Genomic DNA, 22,242 nt, shown 5'->3' on the forward strand with positions numbered 1-22,242 from the left:
TGAGAGCTGATAACCATTGTTTACAAGAATGACTCATATTCGTGCACATCTGACAACTGTCCACTTTCTCACTAAAATGTGCGTCAATTATCATAATGAATGTTTCCATTCTAATTTTGAGGACATGATGCACGTCACACCCATTCGATGTACAGTGGATAGCGGTAACTATAATAATGACAAACTACAATAAGATTTAAAATGAAACCAAGTTCATGGTTTGTTGAAAACAACATTTTGCTTACACATGCTATAATGTCACATATATACTGCCAAATGAGACAGTGTAAGTTTTCTAAGATTCCATATGGTAACATTGAAGAAGTATTTGGTTTGGTTAACTACGTGATAACTATAAAAGGTGACAATATCCGTGCTGCTTTTCGATCGTGGCATGGTAGGGTAGGCCTCAGCGCAGTACCGTGATTTATGAAAAGCCACATGACGTTTTGGTTTTGGAAATACAGATATAATGTATGAATATAATAATGTATCATTCGCAAATGTAATAATATCTTCAAGCAGACCCGCAAATACATTCCTGAACTTTTGCATTATCTAACGAGCGAAACTCGCCCGAAAACATTGATGTTTTTGGCTGTTACCAGGCAGTTATTTATACATTCCAGACAATTGAGGATTGCAATGATAAGTACGAAGACAATGCGCGGGGGCCAAGCTGCTATTGTACCCCCTTTAGCGGGTGCTATCACCGTCACTTCCATGTTGTAACTGCTATGGTGGACAGCAATAACTCTCATGGAGGAATACTTCGACAGCAAAGAAACGGAGTTCACGATTCTGACTACTATGTGGAGGTCACTGTAACAAATCAAGCATTGATAACAACCAAACTGGACTTTAAGGTACGTACCTGAAATTGACCCACAACCTGGTAACCCGTTCCACAAAGCGGATCTATGCCCCATACTATAACAACATACACAGCATTAACGTAGCGCGGGTATGTGGACCTTAGTCAGTGATCTGTTCACCATGCATGCGTTTCTTCATGAAATTATTAATATATCAATAATAAATGGGGAAATATATGTCAAAATCTGTATATATCGCCATACACTTGTGAATCTGTAACATAGATACTGTATTCGTTCGCAGGTTACAATAGACATTAGTCCTCCCTCATACTGGCGTTGTCCACGATGGTCAGTCTGGACACCCGGAAGTGGACTATCAGGACAGTCTACAGCTCCACGTCCACTGGGACGGGTTCTTTGACAGAGAGAGTGGGGTCATGTTCTATCAGTACATATTTAGCTCTCACTGCCACGGAGCCGACGCTTTTGATCTGATGTTCCTTCACAACAGGCATGTACTTTCTCCTGCAAACTGTATGAAACGTTATCCACTGTATGTCTGTTTGTGAAATGTATTTTCCTAAATATCATCTTACTCACATACAGGTCACGGAAACCCTTTTCCACATCCGCCTCCTGGACAGCGCCCACTGTCGGCAAGTATCACGTGACAGTGGTGGCCTTCAACCGAGCACTGGAAGCATCTGACCCAGTGTGTTCTGACGGAGTGACTGTAGACACAACACCACCCAGTGTCAGTGAGGTGGCAGTGAGAGACTCCAGGGTGATGGAGGGGCTGGTCAAGTCATCAGATAACGTTGTGTGGTTCATCGACGCCCACAGGAGACGTGCCCAGGTGGTCAGTCCAGATGACAGTTGCAGGTACAGAAATAGCTTATCAACATAGTTAACTGTCATCTGCTTCAGTCAGTACTTATATGAGTAATTGGGTTAAATATAAGATTCATATAATTCAGCTCAATAACTCTCAGCAATACAGTCACTGATTGACGGAAGTATCAGTATCATCCGAAGTTTGGGATTTGTGTGTTTTAACACACGATTGATTGAATGTTTCATAAATTGTACTTATGAGGATTTTACATTGGATCCAGGTCCATGGCCACGCCAGTAGATGACGAGAGATTGTCCTTGTTTCCAATACATCGTTACATCAACGGAAGTAGGATACATATGTGCACCGATGGTTGTGGATCCCTAGTCAGTATGCCTCCCACCTTCATCACGTCTCTATACGTCTGCAGGGAACATCACGTGAGTGAATAAACTAAAGGGGAATGCCATTATATAGAGCTTGAGGATTAACTTAGTTCTGTTCGTGGTATTGGGACAGCACCATATTTATTATGTTGTTTAATTCTCCACAGAGAAATATTCGTTCACAAGCCGGTATGGAGATTTTAGCTGAATGTGGCAGTACACCTCACAATGAACTAGGAATGCTAGAAACTGAATTATATTAAGACATGCATATCATAGCAGTATTTATGAAGTGGAAAAGTGCTAAAAAAAACTTGAAATGTATGATGTCTACATTGGTATATATTTATATAGTTTGTTGTGTCATGTCCTCACCTTCCATTGCCAGCTCTTCGTAAACTGGACTGGCAGTGACACTGAGAGTGGTATCTATGACTACGAGCTTGGGATGATGTCAGATCCTTCTGGTGAAGCAGCTCCAGATATCCTGCCCTACACGTCCACTCATCATCATCCTCAGTATCAGGGCTACCATCCCCGTCTCAGTGAGGGGCAACAGTTCTACATCGCCATCAAGGCCATCAACAAAGCTGGCATCTCAGCTTCAAAGGTATGGCATTCACTGAGTGAGTGAGTGAGTTAAAGTGACATTCGCTGAGTTTACAGTAAACGTAACACGTTAAATCCAAGTTTGACAATTCTTATGCTTTGTGATATAAATTTTCTTTCATTTCTAAGGTTGTGGGCCCTGTAAATGTACATACCTTGTACCCTGGATTTTCTGGATCGATCAATGTTATGTTGGAAAGTAACGTTCTGGTTGCCCGATGGAATAAGGCCTTCACAGATCCCGTGTTACGGTATCTCAAGTACGAAGTCTCTGTGAGTAAGTATACTTTGTCATCTGCTCAGCATATGTCGATGTATTAGACCCGTACGTCCCTGTCGTGGGGTATAGTATCGATGTGTGTGTGTGTGTGTGTCTCTGTGTGTTTGTGTGTGTGTCTGTGTCTGTGCCTGTGTGTGTAACAGTTTGTCTTATGCGCATATATTGTTGTTTATATGTAACCAATACAAGTAAACACATTTTGTTTCTATTCCTCAATCAATTCTTGAACTTCTAGGCGGTCAGTCGACAATAATCCCATTCAGGAGGCTGCAGTCAGGAGGAGGTTGTACTCTGATGTCGCCACCCACGTGTACAGCTGTCGCCCTCACAGGCCTCCACTGGGACCTCCATCACAGCCACACCTACTTTGTGTCAGTCAGAGTCACCAACATAGTAGGACTGTCTACAATAGCGCTGTCTGAACCCTACGTCCATGGCGTCATGTCGCCGTTACGTGGTGTAGTGGAAGACGTTATTCCAGCTGGAGAAGGATCTTTGCTCGAAATAGATGTACGTGTATATCTGTTGGTTCCGGAACCAAGATTCAGAATAAGAGGTCATCTTTTCTTTAATATCCTGTGTGTTAATCAAGTGAACATACAGAAGCCATCACTGGTGACCACGATCCCTTGTTTGGCGATCTACCTTCAGTTGTTGGCCTTTATAGCCTGTTTTATATTGTGTACTGTACAAATAGTGCTGTTAATTTTAACTTCATATACTAGCTTAAGTCTAGTAGTGACATCTAGCAGCTTTGCTGTCTTTTGACAACAGGTTTTTATCATCTATACATATTTTACCAACGTCAAATCTTGTTCTTGCCACGATATGGCTGAAAATTGCCAATGTGACGTTAAATATTAACTCACTCACTCACTCACTCACTATATTTGCTGTATTAATGATTCAATATAACTTAAATGTGATGATTTTCGGAAATGCATTGAATATTCGTATGTACTGCTTCTGTACATTCTTGTGTACTGTCACCTTTAACTTGACGAGGCATCACCAGGACCGCATGAACATTGAGTAAATTATTTGCAGGGTATTCAGGACACAGACCAGCAAATCTCAACAGGTTCCCTAACGGCCAGATGGCATGGATTCGTCAGTGAGTCTATGACCGCAACATACAAAGTCGGGATTGGATCTCAACCTCGTACATCAGACGTCAGGAATTTCATAGACGTTGGCAAGGTCTCGCAACATGAGTTTATTGGCCTGAATTTGCAAGAAAACCAGGTTTGTAGCGCACAATGTTGCAAGTATATATATGTCTGAATACCGTGTTATGTTATACAGCATATTATTCTTGATATTTCAGTGCAAAGTATTGATCTTTGTCTGTTCACAGAAGTATTTTGTGACTGTCGTGGCTGTTACTGGAGGAGGAGAGATGACCGTGTCCTCTGACGGTGTGACGGTCATCAGGCCAAACGCTGCAGTCACAGATGTCACTATCAGAGATGGACCAGGGTGCAGGGATTCTGGTATAAGAAGACTTTTGCTCAGTGCATATTGTATACAAGACAATCCTTGAAGAGGCTCTAGTTTCATGATATGACTATATATTTCCAGAATTACTTACAAAGAATTAAGTAGCTAACAAAATCCAAATGGTTAGAGCAACGGTATATACATATGTGTTGAGAATACTTTTAGCTTGATATAAGATGAATCGTCATCGAATCTACATCGAACAGATTTTGGAGTGTCTCCCGAGTCAATAAGAGTATAATTTTCATACGTTTGTGGTTATAGTTTTAGAGAAAATATGATTTGCAGATAAGCGGTGTTTCATCGTAGTAACTGATTATTCTATTTTTGGAATGATTTTGTTTTCTTGTTGAACGTAACTGACGATTTGTCTTGTGTTGTTCTCAGAACAAGGTCATGATGTCACGGCGACAATCAAGATGGTATGTATGTGATTATCATGCAAAGAGAGCTTTGTGTGAAATGATGAAACACTGGAGAGAGTCACTGTTTGTACCTACTGATTCCCTTGTACTTACTGAAGTGTAGATAACCATCAACCTTTACCCTTAATCAACTTCCAGGATTGTTCTCGTGATCTGCAATTTCAAGCCTCTACTTCAACATATGCAGCCCACTGGATCAGGAATACCAGCACTACTCTGGGCTACCCGGATGTACACTGGGGGCTGCAAGCACAATTACCCAATTCAGGTAAATGAGAACTTGAAATATAGCTTCCAAATATTTGTGTGTATTTTATATCACAAAGTACATTTGTGAAGGAAAATGCTCTTAATAATTCTTTTTTGATTAAAAGTTATCAAAATATCAAACAAGGTGTCAGTATTGAAACAAAAATGTTCGAGGATAATAACATATGAAATAGGATTCACGAATTGTTTGCTGATTTGATTTTCTAGTTAAGTTATTTTATGGACAGTTATTATTGTATCATATTATATCGTCACATGTTGTATTTGCACCTAAACAGATATCTGGAACACCTGGAGAGATTTCGAGACCCTTGGGTCGACTGAGAGGCTCATAGTTGGGGACTTAGCTTTAGAACCTGGACGAACCTTCAGGGCTGCAGTCAAGTTCTGTGCTGGTAAAGTCTGTACCAAGCCCACCCATAGTGACGGTGTGACTATCATACCCCATCCCCCAGCAGCTGGAAGCATGGCATTAACATACCAGGAATCTGACGGGGGACAGGCTCAGGTAACGTATGAAAAGTTTGAAAGTAAATACAATGTGAAGTCAGGTATATTTAAACATTTTTTTGAATTCCTTTTCTTGGAGGCATGTGTAAGTTCTGAGTGAGGAAAACATATATGGATGACCAACTTCGTCATCATAAGAGTGATGTTCAAACAATCAAACATCAAACAATTGTCAGACACATGCAACAACCATAAGATAAGATAAACGTTATCGACTCTGCCAACAACTCACGTTTTAGCCATTTGTACGGAACCTGCGATGTCATTACAAATACGTCTTAATAATACATAGTTACTCACATTACCATTCTGTAGCCATAAACTGCATCCGTCTTCCTAACATCGCACACAAACCTTCAGGCATGGACAAAGCCTGCTGATAATATGTGTGCATGTTATTAGTTGAGTTGAGTTGAAAAAAGAATCGATAGTGTATTATGTTTAATAATACACAGAACTATATGTGTCTAGATCCAAGTTAAGATGTCCCGGTTCCGTGATCCTGATATACCGATTCTGTCAGAAGCCTATGACGTCATGACAAGATATGAATGGGGTCTCACAGATAACAGTCACAACAGCAAGATGTTGATCAACTGGCAAGAGGTGGATGCTGACAGTATTGTCAGTATCAAAGACGAGGTACACAAGAACAAAATATTTCGTTATAAGTTATCATTACCCTTTCCTCATTTATCGCACTATTGCAAATGTCATAGAGCTATTGTGTGTGTTTCCTTTGCTGACGAATAATGGTAGTTTTTGTTTCCAGACACGTTTTCAGATATTTCTTCCGAAGCAGCTCGACTTTACCAAGTGCAGAAGACTGACGGTCAGGGGTTACAATGTAGTTGGCATGTATTCGGCAACTTCAGCAGATGTCAAAGACTGTAATGCCTATGACCCACGTAACGTTGTGCCTGCAGTCGTGGTAGATGTTGTTGGTGAGTAAATGCTGAAGAAGACACAAACACAAAGTAAACAACTGGTCAATACAAAACACAACAACAATGTTTTTTGTAGTTTTTTAGATTTCCACATCAGTGGAAAGTCTAGTCCTACTCACAATGGTTTAACCCATGTATTTAACATTACATTCTACTCACATTTCAACCATGAAACAAGTATAAAGGATATTATTCTCACATTTATATGCTTTAAGGTCACATGCAACCAAAACATCAAACATAATTACAACACAATTATCACTTATTCATGACATATAATATACATTGCTGGTTATGAAAAAACATATAAACAAAATTATAAGCGTACAATCGCAAATCAATAGTGCAATATTGTGTACTTCGGTTTACTTCCCAAGAAACGAAGCAGCCGGGACGGCTGGTTCATTTGCAGATGCTCTCACGGCTGATTGTGTGTGTACATATAGAGATGTTGGGTTTTGTAAATACATGCTCATTTTTTGTGTATAACATTTTGCAATCAACAGACATCATAACATGTCATGTGTTCAAGTATCACACCTGCCTGTCTGTGTAATTACATAATGTGACAGAGACCGAACTCGGGCCATAAATCAATGCATTTTGTTTATGGTGTATAGTCTGATTGGTGTTAAGTTCAAATTGCATGTGGTCAGTGATAGCAGTTGTGTATTGAATATTGTCATTAGCAGACAGGCAGGCAGACACACAGGTGTCAATAAAACAAGACATTGAGTTTCGTCTGTGACAACGACATATATATATCACAGTTGGAAATTCTGTCAACGCTAAATAATGGCATTGCGTTTAAGTATCGAACTGAGAAAGTGACTCGGTAAGAAGAACGTGTGGTGAAATAGACAAATGAAATTATATAAACAGTTAATTTACTGTCATAACATATAAAAAGCTCGCGACTGTGAGATATCAACAAAACATTAGAAAAATAGCTCACACCAAAGCCTTCACCGAGTATTCACCGGACAACCGCTTCCAAGCTGCGCGAACCTACTTCACTGGGCACGTGCTAAAAGCGCAGCCCAGCTGTTGAAACCCGTTTTCCCCAGAAAAGTCTGGGGAAAATTAGTGAAACGTTTGAACTTAGATTTCACGCTTTTGTTTTACATCGCGTTATTTTCAACTTTATATGTTGAATTTGTATTTTTGACGATTTGTTTCGGTAAGTCCATACCGAAAGGTATCAGAATCTGCAAAGTTGTGTTTTACGTTGCATGCGACCTTTAAGAAATCCATGTTTGTATGAAAGTAACCTTACAACAGATTTCAAATTCCGTGTATATATTCGTTGTTCTTGAGTGTCACTGTCTGAATCAAAGAGATTTTAGAAACTATTGTAAACACTGGAACACATGCAACTGATACAAGACGTTGTGATTTCAGGCACAGCCAAAGGACCACACCTGGGATATAGCATCAGTTTAGATCAGAACAGTCACTGGAAACACGATGATGCTGACTACACTCCCTACAAGAACATCCTGTCTGCTGTGTGGCCGACTCTACGTCACAGGAACTACACGTGGGCAGTGGTGGCAGGTGACCAGTTAGTCCCCTCATCTCACTACAAGAGAGAGACTCTGATGACCGTCAGTGACCCCTGTAACGTGCCCGATGTCATCAAGTGTGGACACATTGGTAATATATATGTACACACATAAATACAACGTTGAAAATTAAAATCTTTTTAAAATATCATTATTATTTGAAATGCAGTGCTATCGTGAATTTACAAATCACTCGACTCAGATTGTTCAGTCAAATAAGTGGTTATCAAATAATCGCAATAACACGCTTCTGAACAGGTGACCTTTACTGTTATTTTTGCTGGGGACACAACGCAAAGTTGCAGTTTCTAACATATGCATTGGGAATGCATGCGGCAATAAATCTTGTACAGAAAACGCAATAGAAATCTGTAAAGTGTGTTTTAAATTTATGATCAATCGAGAACACGAAAATCGGCAGTTTTTACATAACGGTAACATTATATTTGCCGATATGGCGTGATTTACATTTGAACAAACACGTTGGAAGTGTGTTGCTTCTGTAGGGATGTCCAATTGTTAGCTTACGAAGTAGCTGTCTACCATGTTTTCAGTGATAATTACACGTTCGAATAAGGTATTACCTGAAGTGTAAGGCCATTGCTTGAGGGTGTAATACGGGATATTTTGTTTAAAGGATGACTACATTAAAAACACACTCAACATTGGATTCATGCGGCATCTATAATATATACATGTGATAACACTTACGCGTTTGCCTAAATGGTAGAATGTAAGGAATATAGGTATGTTTAAGCTTACCGGTTCTCAATCTAAAAAATAGAACTATCTGTTTTGAAAAGAATGCTGTTAAATCTACACCTAGCAATGCGATTGTCTTCTAAAGCGAGTATGGCTCAACTGCAATCTTTTCGTACTTATCAGTTCACGAGTTCCTCAACGTAGAATTCACCCAAGAGGAATACCTACATCATGGCAGGAGATTTTATGTGTGCATCCACGCTGATGAGAAGAATACAGCGTTCGAGAAGTGGACGACCCAGCTGGCTGAAGTGAACGTCTGTAGTGATGGCATCGCAGTCGACCTCACGCCACCGACACCAGGGACGGTGAACATCGAAGGACTCACAGACGGATTTTTTCAGGTACTGGTATATCGCTGTGAGACAGACAGATTCCACAACATTGGCATTCACTTTGAACACCTACTCTTGGTAGGTTCTCTATAACAAAGTCTAAGAACAAAATCATAGCCAAACCCCTATCACGTCTTTCAGATTAGCAGAACAGAGGTTTCCCTGAAATGGACAGACTTCACTGACATCGAAGAAGAGATACAGATGCTTCATCTGAGTGGCATTTCACATTATGAGGTAGCCCTAGGTACGAAGAACCACATAGCTTACTTTAACTAAAATAATGTTCAGTCGATTCTCTCAACAACGTGCGTGTGTCCTGCTGCATGTACATCGGAATAATTCTTTAATTACATCAGACTGAATGATAGTAAATAGTAAATCGAAGACAATGGCCAACCATGAATGTTTCTTCTCTAGGATCTGTTTCTGGGGGACAAGATGTGGTCAAGTTCACCAATGTTGGATCTGTCGACCATTACACGCTCCATAGTCTTCATCTACATACTGGAAATACATACTATGCCTCAGTGAAAGGTATAACGACATAGAAATAGAAATAATAAAGAAAACATTAATGACCCATTAAACATCTATATATGGTTGATGTGAATCTGAGACAAACCGGTTCCTCTATGTAAAAAAACATGGGACTTTCATTACGCTCGCGCTCAAAATGTTTTTCTTTCGTTCTTATTTTCCTCTATATTACCCATGATGCTGTCATTTTAGCCACAGATTTCGTCAACATGACAACAGTGGCTGTGTCAGAAGGTTTCCTTGTGGACTCCACAGCTCCAGTCTTGACTGGCCAGCTTCTACAGCTGGAGGGACGCTACATCACATCACGTGTGCTGCATGTCTGGTAATATCGAATTGATATATAAACCTGTCATGATCAAATGATGTAACACAAGATTCTTCTTGTACCTTTAGTTCTGAAGGCAAATACCCTTGATTGAGATCTTAGTGATGTATTCACCCTATGTATTTTTAACATACAGTTACTCAATTGGAGTCTGTAGAATGTAGGTAATGCCCTCACCTGGCATATCTAATTTTTGTGTAGTTATCAATACTCGGTGAGTGAGTTAATATTTAACGTCGCATCGGCAATATCTTAGCCAAATCGTGACGAAAACAATTCATGCAATGAAAATGAAAAAAAATTGAAGAGTAAAAACCTGTAAACGATGGACAGTAAAAATACTAGAGTAGGTCAGATATGAATATAAAACTAGCATGTACATCTAAAACATTTTAATCAAAGAAGACAATACAATATAAAACACGGGCTATAGATCGCCAACAACTGAAGGTAGAACACCATACTAGGAACTTATCAATACTGTGCAAGATGACTCTGAATGATGTCTGTTATAGCTGGACCAACGTGTTCTTAGACGAGGAGAGTGGAATTAGAGAATACATGGTTTCCATGGGTACCAGACCTGCGTATGCTGACGTGTCAGAGAACGTGATCACTGACCACGATTGCTTGGAGGTTGATACGTCAAATGTGGAGGATGGACATTCATACTATATTTCTGTGAAGGTACATATGAGCGCAGTACTTGTATTTCGATAAGGCGCATCTATCTGTCTCTACACTACGGTACAGCTCTATTAATAGATTTACACAGATTTTCAAACCAGATCGGTTTTTACTCTTCCCACATATTATCCTAGTGATTTTTTCATGCTTAAGAAAAAACATATTCTGCGTATTCATTCATAGTTGATGTCACGTTTGCTACTCACGATATGGAACTGTATGCATATGTTTTTACCCTTAAACATATATTTGGCTTAGGCCGTCAACGGTGCAGGTCTGTACACACTGTCCTCATCACGACCTCTGGTTGTGGACACCACGCCACCATCAACTGGCCACGTCTATGACGGAGTACAGTCAGCTGCCTCACACGATGACAAAGACAAGGACTATATCACCAGTGCCTCAGAGATGGGAGCCTACTGGGAAGCCTTCGACGAGCCTCATTCAAGTGTCGCTATGTACAAGGTCAAGGTCGGGACCTGCAAAGGGTGTGACGACAAACTGGAAGAGATAGAGTTTGGAAATTCAAAAAGTAAAGTTTTATTGTGTTATTGTTAGAGGTCAAGGATTGTCCTTGATGAAATATTAAGTTATTGGCAAATAGATCTTCGCAGCACACATATATACACTAAGACCTTTATTAAGCACCCCGTGTATATTTGCAATGATAAAAAACATTAGATTTTCTGACCCAAGTGATCCTTTGACTCATAGAAAAAGACAAACTTATTGGCATGTTTATTTTATGATGAAATTGATCATATTAAAAAGAGCACTGCTTTTCATACACAGTCATATCTGTACAAGTATAGCCCTGGAATGCTTAATGTCGAATTTATTTGTAAATGTGAACACTCAAAATGTCATTTTGATGTATGTCATGAATGCCATGTAACGTCCGTGTGACTTTATGACAGTCACCACACTCCTCCTCATACCTTCTGTCAGCCTCCTGATCCTCTGAAGGGGCAGTCTTCGCCATTCCTCATGCAAAACAGCTTCCAATTGGGCCAGGTGCTGTACAGGAGAATGCCTTTGTTGCACACGACGACCAGTTATGTCCCAGATATGCTCCAACGGGTTAAGATGGGGTCTCATTCAGACGGGAGATAAGTCAGGGGTGCTTAACTAAGTTCTTTGTGTATATTTCAAAATGTGATGATAGTATATGCTTTCATTATCGTCTTAGCAGCCTATCAAACAAAATGCAGATATCCGAGGCGTGATGCGAAATATATAACATTTGAATGTGCACACAATTCCATATATAAAATATATAATGATTCAGACACCAACCTCCAGTACATACTTGTCTCCTCAGATCTATTTTTCAATACAGACACTGCTTATTATCTCACCAGCCGATCAAACAAAATACGGAAGTTTGTAACGCACAGTAATTTATACCTCTTCACAACCTATATGATGCCATACATATATGTTTCAGATATCAGCCTCCAGCACATCTTGCTCTCCCCAGGAGTGAAGTACTTCACCACAGTGACAGCCTGTAACACAGCAGGCCTCTGCAGCAGCTCCTCAACCTCAGACGGTGTGATCCTGGACAGCTCTCCACCAGTTCCTGGAACAGTGCAGGATGGCACAGGCGACATGGATATACAGTTCCAGGCGACGAGGTTAATGTTCCAGTTATACTTGAATAATGTAATGTTGATTAGGGAAATGTTGTGTGAACTTTATTGTTTTTCAACCACTTTACCTGCCTAAACCCTTGTTTCAGGACATTTATGGGATGCAAATGGCGAGGCTTCCATGATCCTGAATCTGGTTTAGACCACTATGAATGGCGTGTAGGAACAACACCAGGAGGTGATGAGATTCTGGCAGCCAGGAATGCAGCCCTGGAGGAGGTCATCTTCCACATCTTCCCACGTGACCAACAGCTGCCAGTTGGGCAGATGATCTACAGTACTGTCCGAGCGTTCACCAAAGGAGGTACAATACATATTGTTCTTATCATGATCTATTCTGTATATTTTGATTTAAGAACCCATTTCCTCACTTGTACACACGTTATATCTGTACACAATAGTTAATTTTAACATGCCATTGATTTTTTAATCCGCGCTACAGGATTGCATTCGGAAACGACGTCCAATGGAATTACGATAGACAACAGCGGACCTGTTGTTGTGACCACACCGACGGCGAGAGACGGGATTTCTTCCGTTGTTGCTAACACTACAATCAGTCGGACAGCTCTGAGTTTACACTGGAAGTTCCACGACGTTGAGTCCTCCATAGAACGCCAGTACCTCTCCTTATCATCTCACCAGCTTGGAGAGATAGATAGTTCTAATCTTAAAGTACAGTGAAACTGCTTGAATCATTCATGTCAAAATATACCTGGCGATTATTCCTTGTAAATGAACAGTGTGAAACTACGCTGATAATCAGTGTTTATTGCTTGTAATAGTTATCGAAGGCAGCTCATGAACAGATCCCTACTATCCAGCTCTATGCATATACATTAGTAACTGATGTTTATACATAGTTAAGTTGTGTGGCCATTGTGAGTACACCATATCAATTGTTAATATCACGGTTCAATATTGACAATCCGAAGTTGAATAAAAACGATTAGATTTTTTATGTATGAAAAGCACGGCAGCGTTTGTCTTTTATCTTATCGATTTTTATGTAATTTGTATTAATTAATTTATTATAATAGTGTCCTCTGAGCCAATTCACGACAGTATTGTTTTCACAATGTTTAACGAAATCCACAACTGGTCCCCAGATTCCAGGTTATATTCGAAAATACACATACACAAATCTGGACTTGCATGATGGAAGTAAATACAAGGTGAAGGTCACAGCTTGCAACATGGCGGGCCTCTGTACATCAGCAGCTACAGGGGACATTTTGGTTGACAGCTCTAAACCCAAAACAGGTAATCTGTTGCTGTACACAATGAAATTTGGTGATTGTTTCGATCGAATGAATATGTGAAAAGATTACATGACACTGCTGTTGTTCGTCTGCAGGATCCTTCTCCATAGAAACCGACCACGCAGTGAAACTTCCACGACATCAAACTGGATGGATGACTTGGAACAGTACAAATCTAAACCTAGCGTGGCTTGGCTTCTCTGACCTACATTCTGGAATACAACATTATCTTGTATCAGTGGGGTCTCGAGAATTCGGAACTGAGTACAATAAAGTAAGTGAACAACGTTGTGATAAAGCGTCACAAACGACAACTGATTATGTATGCTATTTCCTAGCATATAACTGACATGATAATAACGTGTACATAAATATCCTTGAGTGAGTGAGTGAGTTTAGTTGTACTATATGGCGGCGGTCTGTAAATAATCGAGTCTGGACCAGACAAACCAGTGATCAACAGCATGAGCATCGATCTGCACAACTGCAAACCGATGACATGGGTCAACCAAGCCAGCGAGGCTGACCACCCGATCCCGTCAGTCGCCTCTTGCGACAAGCGTGGGTTACTGAAGAATCATTCCAACCCGGACCTTCACGGGCCTAAATATTCCTGACATGAGTCACATATTTGTAAGATAAAATAATAACGCCTGCAGAAATAGTCTTGAAATAAGTCACATATTTATAATAGGGCAGTGGACTAACGGAGGTCTCCCACGAAGCAGCCGGAGTTGACAAGGGTGACGAGGGAGTTCTCCAGACCTTCAGTGTGCCCACCAAGACTCTGCCACATGATGGGACTGTGTTTGTAGCTATCTGGGCAGTGAATGGGGTACGTAGCATACTTTAGTGTGTAACTCACGTGTGTAGATATTATGAATGAATGTCTCCTTTTCTGTCTTTATACCATGAATCGCCTGTCGCTGACATTGATGATCAGTCAATAGAATGTTTCGTTGTGACTCGCAGGTTGGCCTACAGAGTGATGCCTACCACGCTGAACTGGTCCTGGAGGCAGACTCTACACTGTGGCTGGTGAGGAGGTGCCAGGCCTACAACTGTGCGGGACACTGTGTCTGTGCTGTGCAGGGAGGTACCTGTCCTGAAGACACATGTGTATTATCAGCAACAGGTGTGTCTTCTTATATTCAGATGTCAGTTATGCACAAACCTTAGTTAACAACTAGGTCTTAATATTTCTTTTGTGTCTTATAATATTTCGATGTAACACACAAACATCTGTTAACGATGAATAGGTGAGTGTACGCGTCATATCACGACTTTTGGTGTTTTAGAAATGGTCGCACCACGAACCTAGGTGTGGTGCGGACAAACCACGGAATATAAACAAAATAGCAGATTCGAACCAATGACCATGGGTTCACACCCATCCCTCCAATAAGTAGACCACCCATGCCCTTATTTAGAACTCTGTTCGATAGCTGATATATCTATCCACACATCACACAGCCTAAATGAGTGTGTTCATCCTTTGTGTCATTGTTTGTTATTTGTCCATGTCATCCAGTGCAAATTGTTTACAGGAGCCACATCTATCACTGTCGTCGACACTATCGACCTCTCGTTAACACCTGACGTTGCTGACGTTGATGTTTCTCCTTTCAACACCTACATAGCGGCAATCTGGTCTGTTACGCCCGGTCTCCAAGTAACACGGTATGGCTATATCAGATACTGACGTCATAATTCAGTATTCACCAGAATACATATTTGCATCAAACTTGTATTTGTGTTATATACCGATCATCTGGAATACACAAACAGAGACACATGAGGTGATGAACAAAAGAGTACAGGACCTGGGAATATCTCCATGTTCCAAACGTCTTGCGCTTGTAAACAAATATTTTTACCGGCTGATACAAACCATCGATATACCTTTGGTCATACCCTTTGGCTATCTTCAATAAAAAATTAAACACATGTAAACAAACAATTGGTTTTCTGGAAACATCTATCCAACAAAAATCAATCTTTGGAAAATGATATTATAACTTCCTAATCTCAACAGAATAATGAGTAAGGCAGTTGAAAAGATCATATAATTGCCCGGTCAATTATGTCACTTAAGATCATATATCTGTTATATTGCAGCTATGAATACAGTATAGGGGAGAGCGATGGAGATGAACCAGAAGGAGTTTTTAATACAACAACTGGGAGGGTTTGGATGGACGCTGGTCAACAAACATCAGCTGTCATATCATTGGAAGCAGGTCATTATATGTTCTAGTTCTTTCTCTTTTGTCAAGGGTTGTTTCATCCCTATAGTTTTGTATTTCAAAATTCCATACGACCTTCTTATTGGAGCATTTTTCTATGACAACGTAGTCCCTTGTATATGGTCTTGAGTTTGCTTTTTTGTACATGCTGATTTCTGATTTCAGACAAGGTTCTGACACCTGGAATAAACTACTCCTTTTTCGTAAAGGCGTGGTATGATAACGTAACTTACAGCATCTTCAAGTCAGATGGCGTCACCTTTGATACAACGCCTCCTGTAACTACTAACAAATCAGGAAGAACTGTAAGTGCATCTTGAATACCAGTTTTCTCTGAGCCTTTCTTGAGTGCATTTATACCGTTCCGTTTATTATTTTCACATGTCTGACCGAAACAAATGCTGACACAGGTGACGGAACTCCGAGACGTTGAGGACTCCAAAGACAGAGACTTCCAGACACAGAACAGCACACTTGACGTCACGTGGTCTGGACATTTCCTGCCTGGTATAAGCAGCATCCATCGATACAGGGTCTACATCAGCACGCACAGAGGAGGTATTAGGTTTAACTGATTATCATTAGCTTGTCTATATGCGAGAGCTCTCAGCCCTCATCAGTATCCGCGTCCCAACACCTGGATAAATGATGGAGTGAAGATGTTCTGTGGTGCTGAAAGTGCTATTAGCCCCAATTGATTATACACACTGACATGTCTTATGCCTGGAAACACACACGCGCACTTGCACACATACATGCACATACACGCACATGTGCAGACACATATGCACACACACATATGGACGTATGGATGCTGCTCGCGATCATAGGGTTATTGACGTGTATAGGTACACACAAACTTGTTCTGTAGTGAGTATGTTAAGGAATAGAAAACAGGTATTCAACAACTCTTCAACTGTAAATAGAAAATGCCTGTACCCTTTTATATATTACATGCATCGATATCGTACTCGTCGATTAATAGCATATTCTGTCGCCTATGGATTTGTCAGATTAGTGTCAAACTAACAGTCGCCCTGAGGTTCCTGATTAGACATGATTACTTTGTATGCAAGCAACGATTCAAATAGTGCTACTGTTATTCTTACTACTGTAGGTCTGTGATTTAATGGTTTAACTCTCAGGTCACAGTATCCACGAATCAGGGGACCTGACCTCCACCAGCTATACAGCGACAGGTCTGAATTTACGTCCAAACACCGTCTACTACTGCAGTGTCCTGGCTTATAACAAGGCTGGTCTGGTCAGCTGGGCCTACTCTGATGGAGTACAGGTGGACGTCATGCCTCCGGTGGCAGGGAGAGTGAAGGATGGAGCAGGTACTATGCTGCAAAATTAACAGTCAGTGATGGAGAAGACCAATACAAAAATGAAAACAGTAGATACTTTCAACATTAATGATGCATTGTACATCGGTATGTGATCCATGATTTCAGCTTGCGGGACTATTGCAAGACTATATCTTTTACATCTGCAGACCTCCACGACCAGGACTACCAGAGTTCAACATCCGAAATCTCTGCCTCCTGGTACGGCTTCTCGGACACATACTACACCATAGCCAAGTATTTCTGGTGTGTGGGGACAATCAACGACACATCAGATTGCAGTGTGATGGGCTGGTTGGATTTTGGACTGCACACATCTTTCAGTAGATCACTTCCAACTCCATTGTCTGCTGGTAAATATACCATATATTACATTAAAATGTAGAGTCAGGATATAGTGATACATATCTTCACATTTCTTAAATATACTGACGATGTTTACAGGTACATTATGGAACAAAGTGTATGCTATAGACGCGGTTGGTCATGCTTCTGACGTAGCTGTATCTGATGGAGTTGTCATCGACACATCACCCCCTGAACCTAAGGATGTAGCATATCTTGGAAACAATCTGGTGATGAACCCATCTTTCGAGGTAGACAAAATAGCTGGTTCAACGAAATGCAGCCTTGTCATACCAACATCATGGGAAAGTGACACGGCGTCGTGTATCAAGGTTCAGGCGCCGGATTCGCCTTTAGCTAAAGATGGACATAAGTTTGTGTCCGTAAGTGGAAGCATCCAACAAACGATCTCAGGCCTTGAGGTTGGGAGGGAGTACAAGCTGACTCTGCATGCTGGATACCCAGAGACTGTTTCCAACACCCACAGATCAGTTGATGCAATAGTTACAATAGGAAGTGAAGTCTTCAGCTTTACCCTTGACCCTAACCTCTGTAGAGGCACCTGCAGTGTCGGAGATCACTCAGTCGTCCTCTGGAACAAACACACATACAGGTTCACAGCCGTAGATACCAGCATGGTGCTGAAGATATCGTCATCGTCAAGGATGATGGAGTTTGTACTGGACCATGTAAGTGTCCAGACCGTGGACTATGTTGCTGGTCCGGACAGTGTGGACACAGAGGAGCATCTGGTGGTCCACTCTGTGTTCCTGTCACACTGGTCATCTCTACATGCTTCCTGGCACTTTGAGGACCTGCAATCTCCAATTACACAGTACAAATGGGCGATTGGTACGTTAACCTTCACACTCATAGTGTTAGAACAACGTGCACAGATTCGATCTGTCTCATGATTTAATTTTTCCTAAAATATTGCTGACACTTGCTAAGATAAATATGATGAACCCAATTATTACATTCAGTTTCTAGTGATAATGTACTGAGTTATAAGCATTTTATCACTTGAGGGTAACACTATGTATCATAAAATACTCTGTAGTGAGGCACGTATCAAGGACTCACGCTCCTGTAAAGTGACATACAATTCGCAATGCAGAGTCACAGTCACTGTCCACTGTAGCGCGTTAATTACTTTCATCACCTCGACGTATTTTCAGGGACAGTTCCAGGTGGCAGTCAACTTCAGAAGTATACGAATGTGGGCCGAAAGCGTCAAGGTGTAATTTCTGGTCTAAAGTTGGTCCACAACACCAAAGTTTACATCACTGTTATAGCAACGAATGCTGCTGGACTGACTAGTGTTTCCCATGGACAACCCATCATTGTAGATCTGACGCCGCCAATCTTCCGTCACATCGGTGATGGTCCAGGTACATGTCGTAGGATGGATGATTGTGTTCCGCTTCACAACGCATTTGGTTGTCTACCAGCTATATCACAACCATACACAATTTATGGAAACTAATGTAACTTAATGTAAAGGCAAATACTCCAAATCACAAGTTACCGATAACAGCAAGATCGTATGTTACGATGCCCATAGGTGTATCTAAGAGCCGAAGACAGAACTAACAAAACAAAACTTGTGCCGGCTTGAACTTTAAACTTAAACCTTTATGCAATACAAAAATATACATGTACTTACGTGTGATCCTACATTAAAAATCATGAACCATTACTCCAAACGTATTTTCAAGTTCATTCTTTGTGTTTAGGTCCAGATGAAGATCATCAAACATCAAGTGTGGTTAGCGTCAACTGGAAAGTGACGGATGAAGAGTCTGGTGTCGACCACTGTGACTGGGCTATTGGTACGTGAATGCACTTGCCGATATTATGAGTGATGCACGGTTAAAACCTGTGTTATCTATCTATCTATCTATCTATCTATCTATCTATCTATCTATCTATCTATCTATCTATCTATCTATCTATCTATCTATCTATCTATCTATCTATCTATCTATCTATCTATCTACACACGTTTCATCTTGATGTTCTGTTGTTCCTCAAACAGGAAGACGCAGACGAAGCGACGACATCATGACATTCCGCACAGTGCCCACAGGAGAGTCCACAGCTGTGATGGACATTAGTGATGCATTCAACACCTCATCAATAACAGTTTACACAACAATACGATGTTTCAACAAGGCAGGCTTAGTGGTGGCTGCGACGACGGACGGGGTTGAAATTGTCAGAGAAATTAACAAGATATCACTAGAAGAATTGAGTGTCTTGAGTGGGACCCAGACTGAATCCATCTCCTCTGACAGAGGGATGTGTCATCAGGACCAGAACACAGTCAGGCTCCACTGGAGCCAGGCCGACCGACAGCTGAGGTCCACAGTGGTAAGTGGCTTACTGTACCTTAGTCCTCGACATGTGTAAGATCTACGCTAATGGTGGTACAAGTGATGTTGTTGTTTAACACCACACTCGGAAATATTGCAGCTATATGACGGTGGTCTGCAAATAACCGAGTCTGGACCAGACAATCCAGTGTTCAACATCATGAACATCCGTCTACACAATTAGAATACGGTGACATGTATCATGACATGAGGCTGACCACCCGATCCGATAGGTCGACTCTTTCGACAATCCTTGGCTACTGAAGGCCAATTCACCCAGCGGTGAAGGGTGATCCGAAAAGTGCGCAATGTTACGATGATGGATAAACACAACTGGATTAGGTTTGTTGATAAACGTTTTGGTGGTTGTCAGTTGCCTTTGTTATATATCTCGTTATATTTATAGGTTTCAGTTGAGGGTAAACTGCGTACCTACCAGGGTGATATTCCAAACTACATGCATTACACATATGCTACATTTTCCGATGTAAACTTGGAGATTGGCTCGACATACAACGTCTGTGTCGTTCCTGTTGACGTGTTTGGGACGACTGGAGAGAAATCAACTTCGTACTTTACAGTTCGTCATGAACCACCAACTGTATCTGGTTAGTACTGATAACGTCAAACAATCAGCCTCCAGTCACTGTCCTAACATGACATGTCATGTAGCGGTGGGTTACATATGTCCAACATTCATGATCAGTATACATGAAGGTAAACTTATGAATTCTCATTGTTTATGGAATTGATAATCAATTATATATAATGTTAATTTTGATATTGTTATCAAACGGAAATGTGAGAGCGATTGTCTAAATAGGAACAGTTACAAGAGTCGCACAAGATAGGAAGTCCGAAAGTGCCGCGTTAATTATACCCACAACTACATGTATTGGTGAGAACGATATCCCCAAATGCAACATATCTTATATTTAGGATTACACTTTCTTAGTAAAGTACAAATTCTAGTACTTTTTGGGGTGAGTCCCATGCGGGATTCGAACCCGTACTCTAAGAATCAGACACCTAATCGCCAGCACACAATGACGCCTAGACCGCTCAGCCACCGCGGCTTCCACAAAAATGGAAGTCGGACAACTAGTAGTCTAGACTGCAGACTTTGTGTAATGGCGATTAGGTGCCTGACTCTGCGGGCGGGGGTTCGAATCCCGGATCGGACTCAACCCAAAGATTCGAACCCACACCCTCAGGCAACAAATCGCCAGCACACATAGATGTCCCCAAAGTCCGAAATCCCCAGATAAATTAGAATAAAGAGTATATAATATAAAATCTGATGAACTTTGGCACAATAAATGAGCACTCTCTTTGTGGTTGTGTTTAGCGCTATATGAAGTTTCAGTAATATTGATATATATCCTGTTTCGAATTTCATTTCCAGATTCGGGACGCATATCCCTTTCACAAAACAAAACCAAGCTGACCGTGTCGTGGAGGAACATGTTTATGTCTCCTTGGAATGACCTCGACTATGAAGTGCACATAGGAACATTGCTTGGAGGAGCTGATATTGTCGACAGAATGTTGACAAAGAAGGAAGAAATTGTCATTCAGCTGAACTCGAGACAAGCTGAATATATCTATGCTATGATAACTGCTATCGATGTCTGTGGAGCTTACATTCAACGTACTCAGAGTTTCACTATCAATTATGACTAGTTATTTTTAAGACATTGTATAGCATGTTAAGACATCAGGTACGCTTTGATACAGTGTCAATCATTTGTATTAAGTATTGGAAATGAAACATGCAGCTGATTTAATGATGTAAAGTACTGAACGAAATTGTGTAGTTCTGCACAGCACATATAGGTGTTTCACAATGATTTTTTAGGTTGTTTTCATGTGTCGCAATATATTGATGATACTTGTATACATAATAAATATATATATTAAAATAATGTTGTAAGTTGATTTTTTTAAGATTGTGAAGAGCACTTCGTTCTTGATCCGCTTGATCAATTGCAGATGATTTACTTAATATGCTTTAGTTTCATCTTCGTATGTAATGCTGGACCAAAAGAAAACTCACTTGATGACTGGTGGCATTTGCCTGTTAAAATCCATAAAACAAATATTACATGAAGTAAAATGTATTGAAAAGATCAAAATTACAATTAATACAGTTGTTACATTCAGATTGAGTGAGTTAGTGAGTTAAAACTTTACATAGCTTTGGCGATATCGCA

The 22,242-nt window shown here is 40.7% G+C and overlaps 1 protein-coding gene across 1 annotated transcript; it reads left to right on the plus strand.

Annotated features, from left to right (window-relative positions):
- The first annotated feature begins 737 nt into the window (after nucleotides 1-737).
- On the plus strand, nucleotides 738-21,990 carry LOC124266452. The gene is made up of 40 exons (XM_046701246.1): nucleotides 738-866; nucleotides 1,120-1,166; nucleotides 1,425-1,700; nucleotides 1,934-2,093; nucleotides 2,428-2,649; nucleotides 2,778-2,925; nucleotides 3,164-3,438; nucleotides 3,976-4,173; nucleotides 4,286-4,421; nucleotides 4,816-4,850; nucleotides 4,992-5,121; nucleotides 5,402-5,631; nucleotides 6,105-6,275; nucleotides 6,406-6,577; nucleotides 7,982-8,236; nucleotides 9,031-9,251; nucleotides 9,384-9,489; nucleotides 9,663-9,779; nucleotides 9,975-10,107; nucleotides 10,626-10,797; nucleotides 11,056-11,332; nucleotides 12,248-12,437; nucleotides 12,542-12,756; nucleotides 12,895-13,127; nucleotides 13,562-13,715; nucleotides 13,810-13,988; nucleotides 14,409-14,549; nucleotides 14,687-14,810; nucleotides 15,262-15,394; nucleotides 15,833-15,954; nucleotides 16,126-16,265; nucleotides 16,371-16,518; nucleotides 17,106-17,300; nucleotides 17,459-17,662; nucleotides 17,754-18,506; nucleotides 18,833-19,045; nucleotides 19,391-19,486; nucleotides 19,693-20,027; nucleotides 20,436-20,637; nucleotides 21,435-21,990. Exons 1-40 carry the CDS (start codon nucleotides 738-740, stop codon nucleotides 21,710-21,712), a joined length of 7,665 nt encoding a protein of 2,554 aa, XP_046557202.1. The 3' UTR covers nucleotides 21,713-21,990.
- Nucleotides 21,991-22,242: the final 252 nt, after the last annotated feature.

This window comes from Haliotis rubra, unplaced genomic scaffold (genome assembly GCF_003918875.1).
Source record: "Haliotis rubra isolate DU_JTF1 unplaced genomic scaffold, ASM391887v1 Scf1257, whole genome shotgun sequence".
Taxonomy (NCBI): domain Eukaryota; kingdom Metazoa; phylum Mollusca; class Gastropoda; order Lepetellida; family Haliotidae; genus Haliotis; species Haliotis rubra.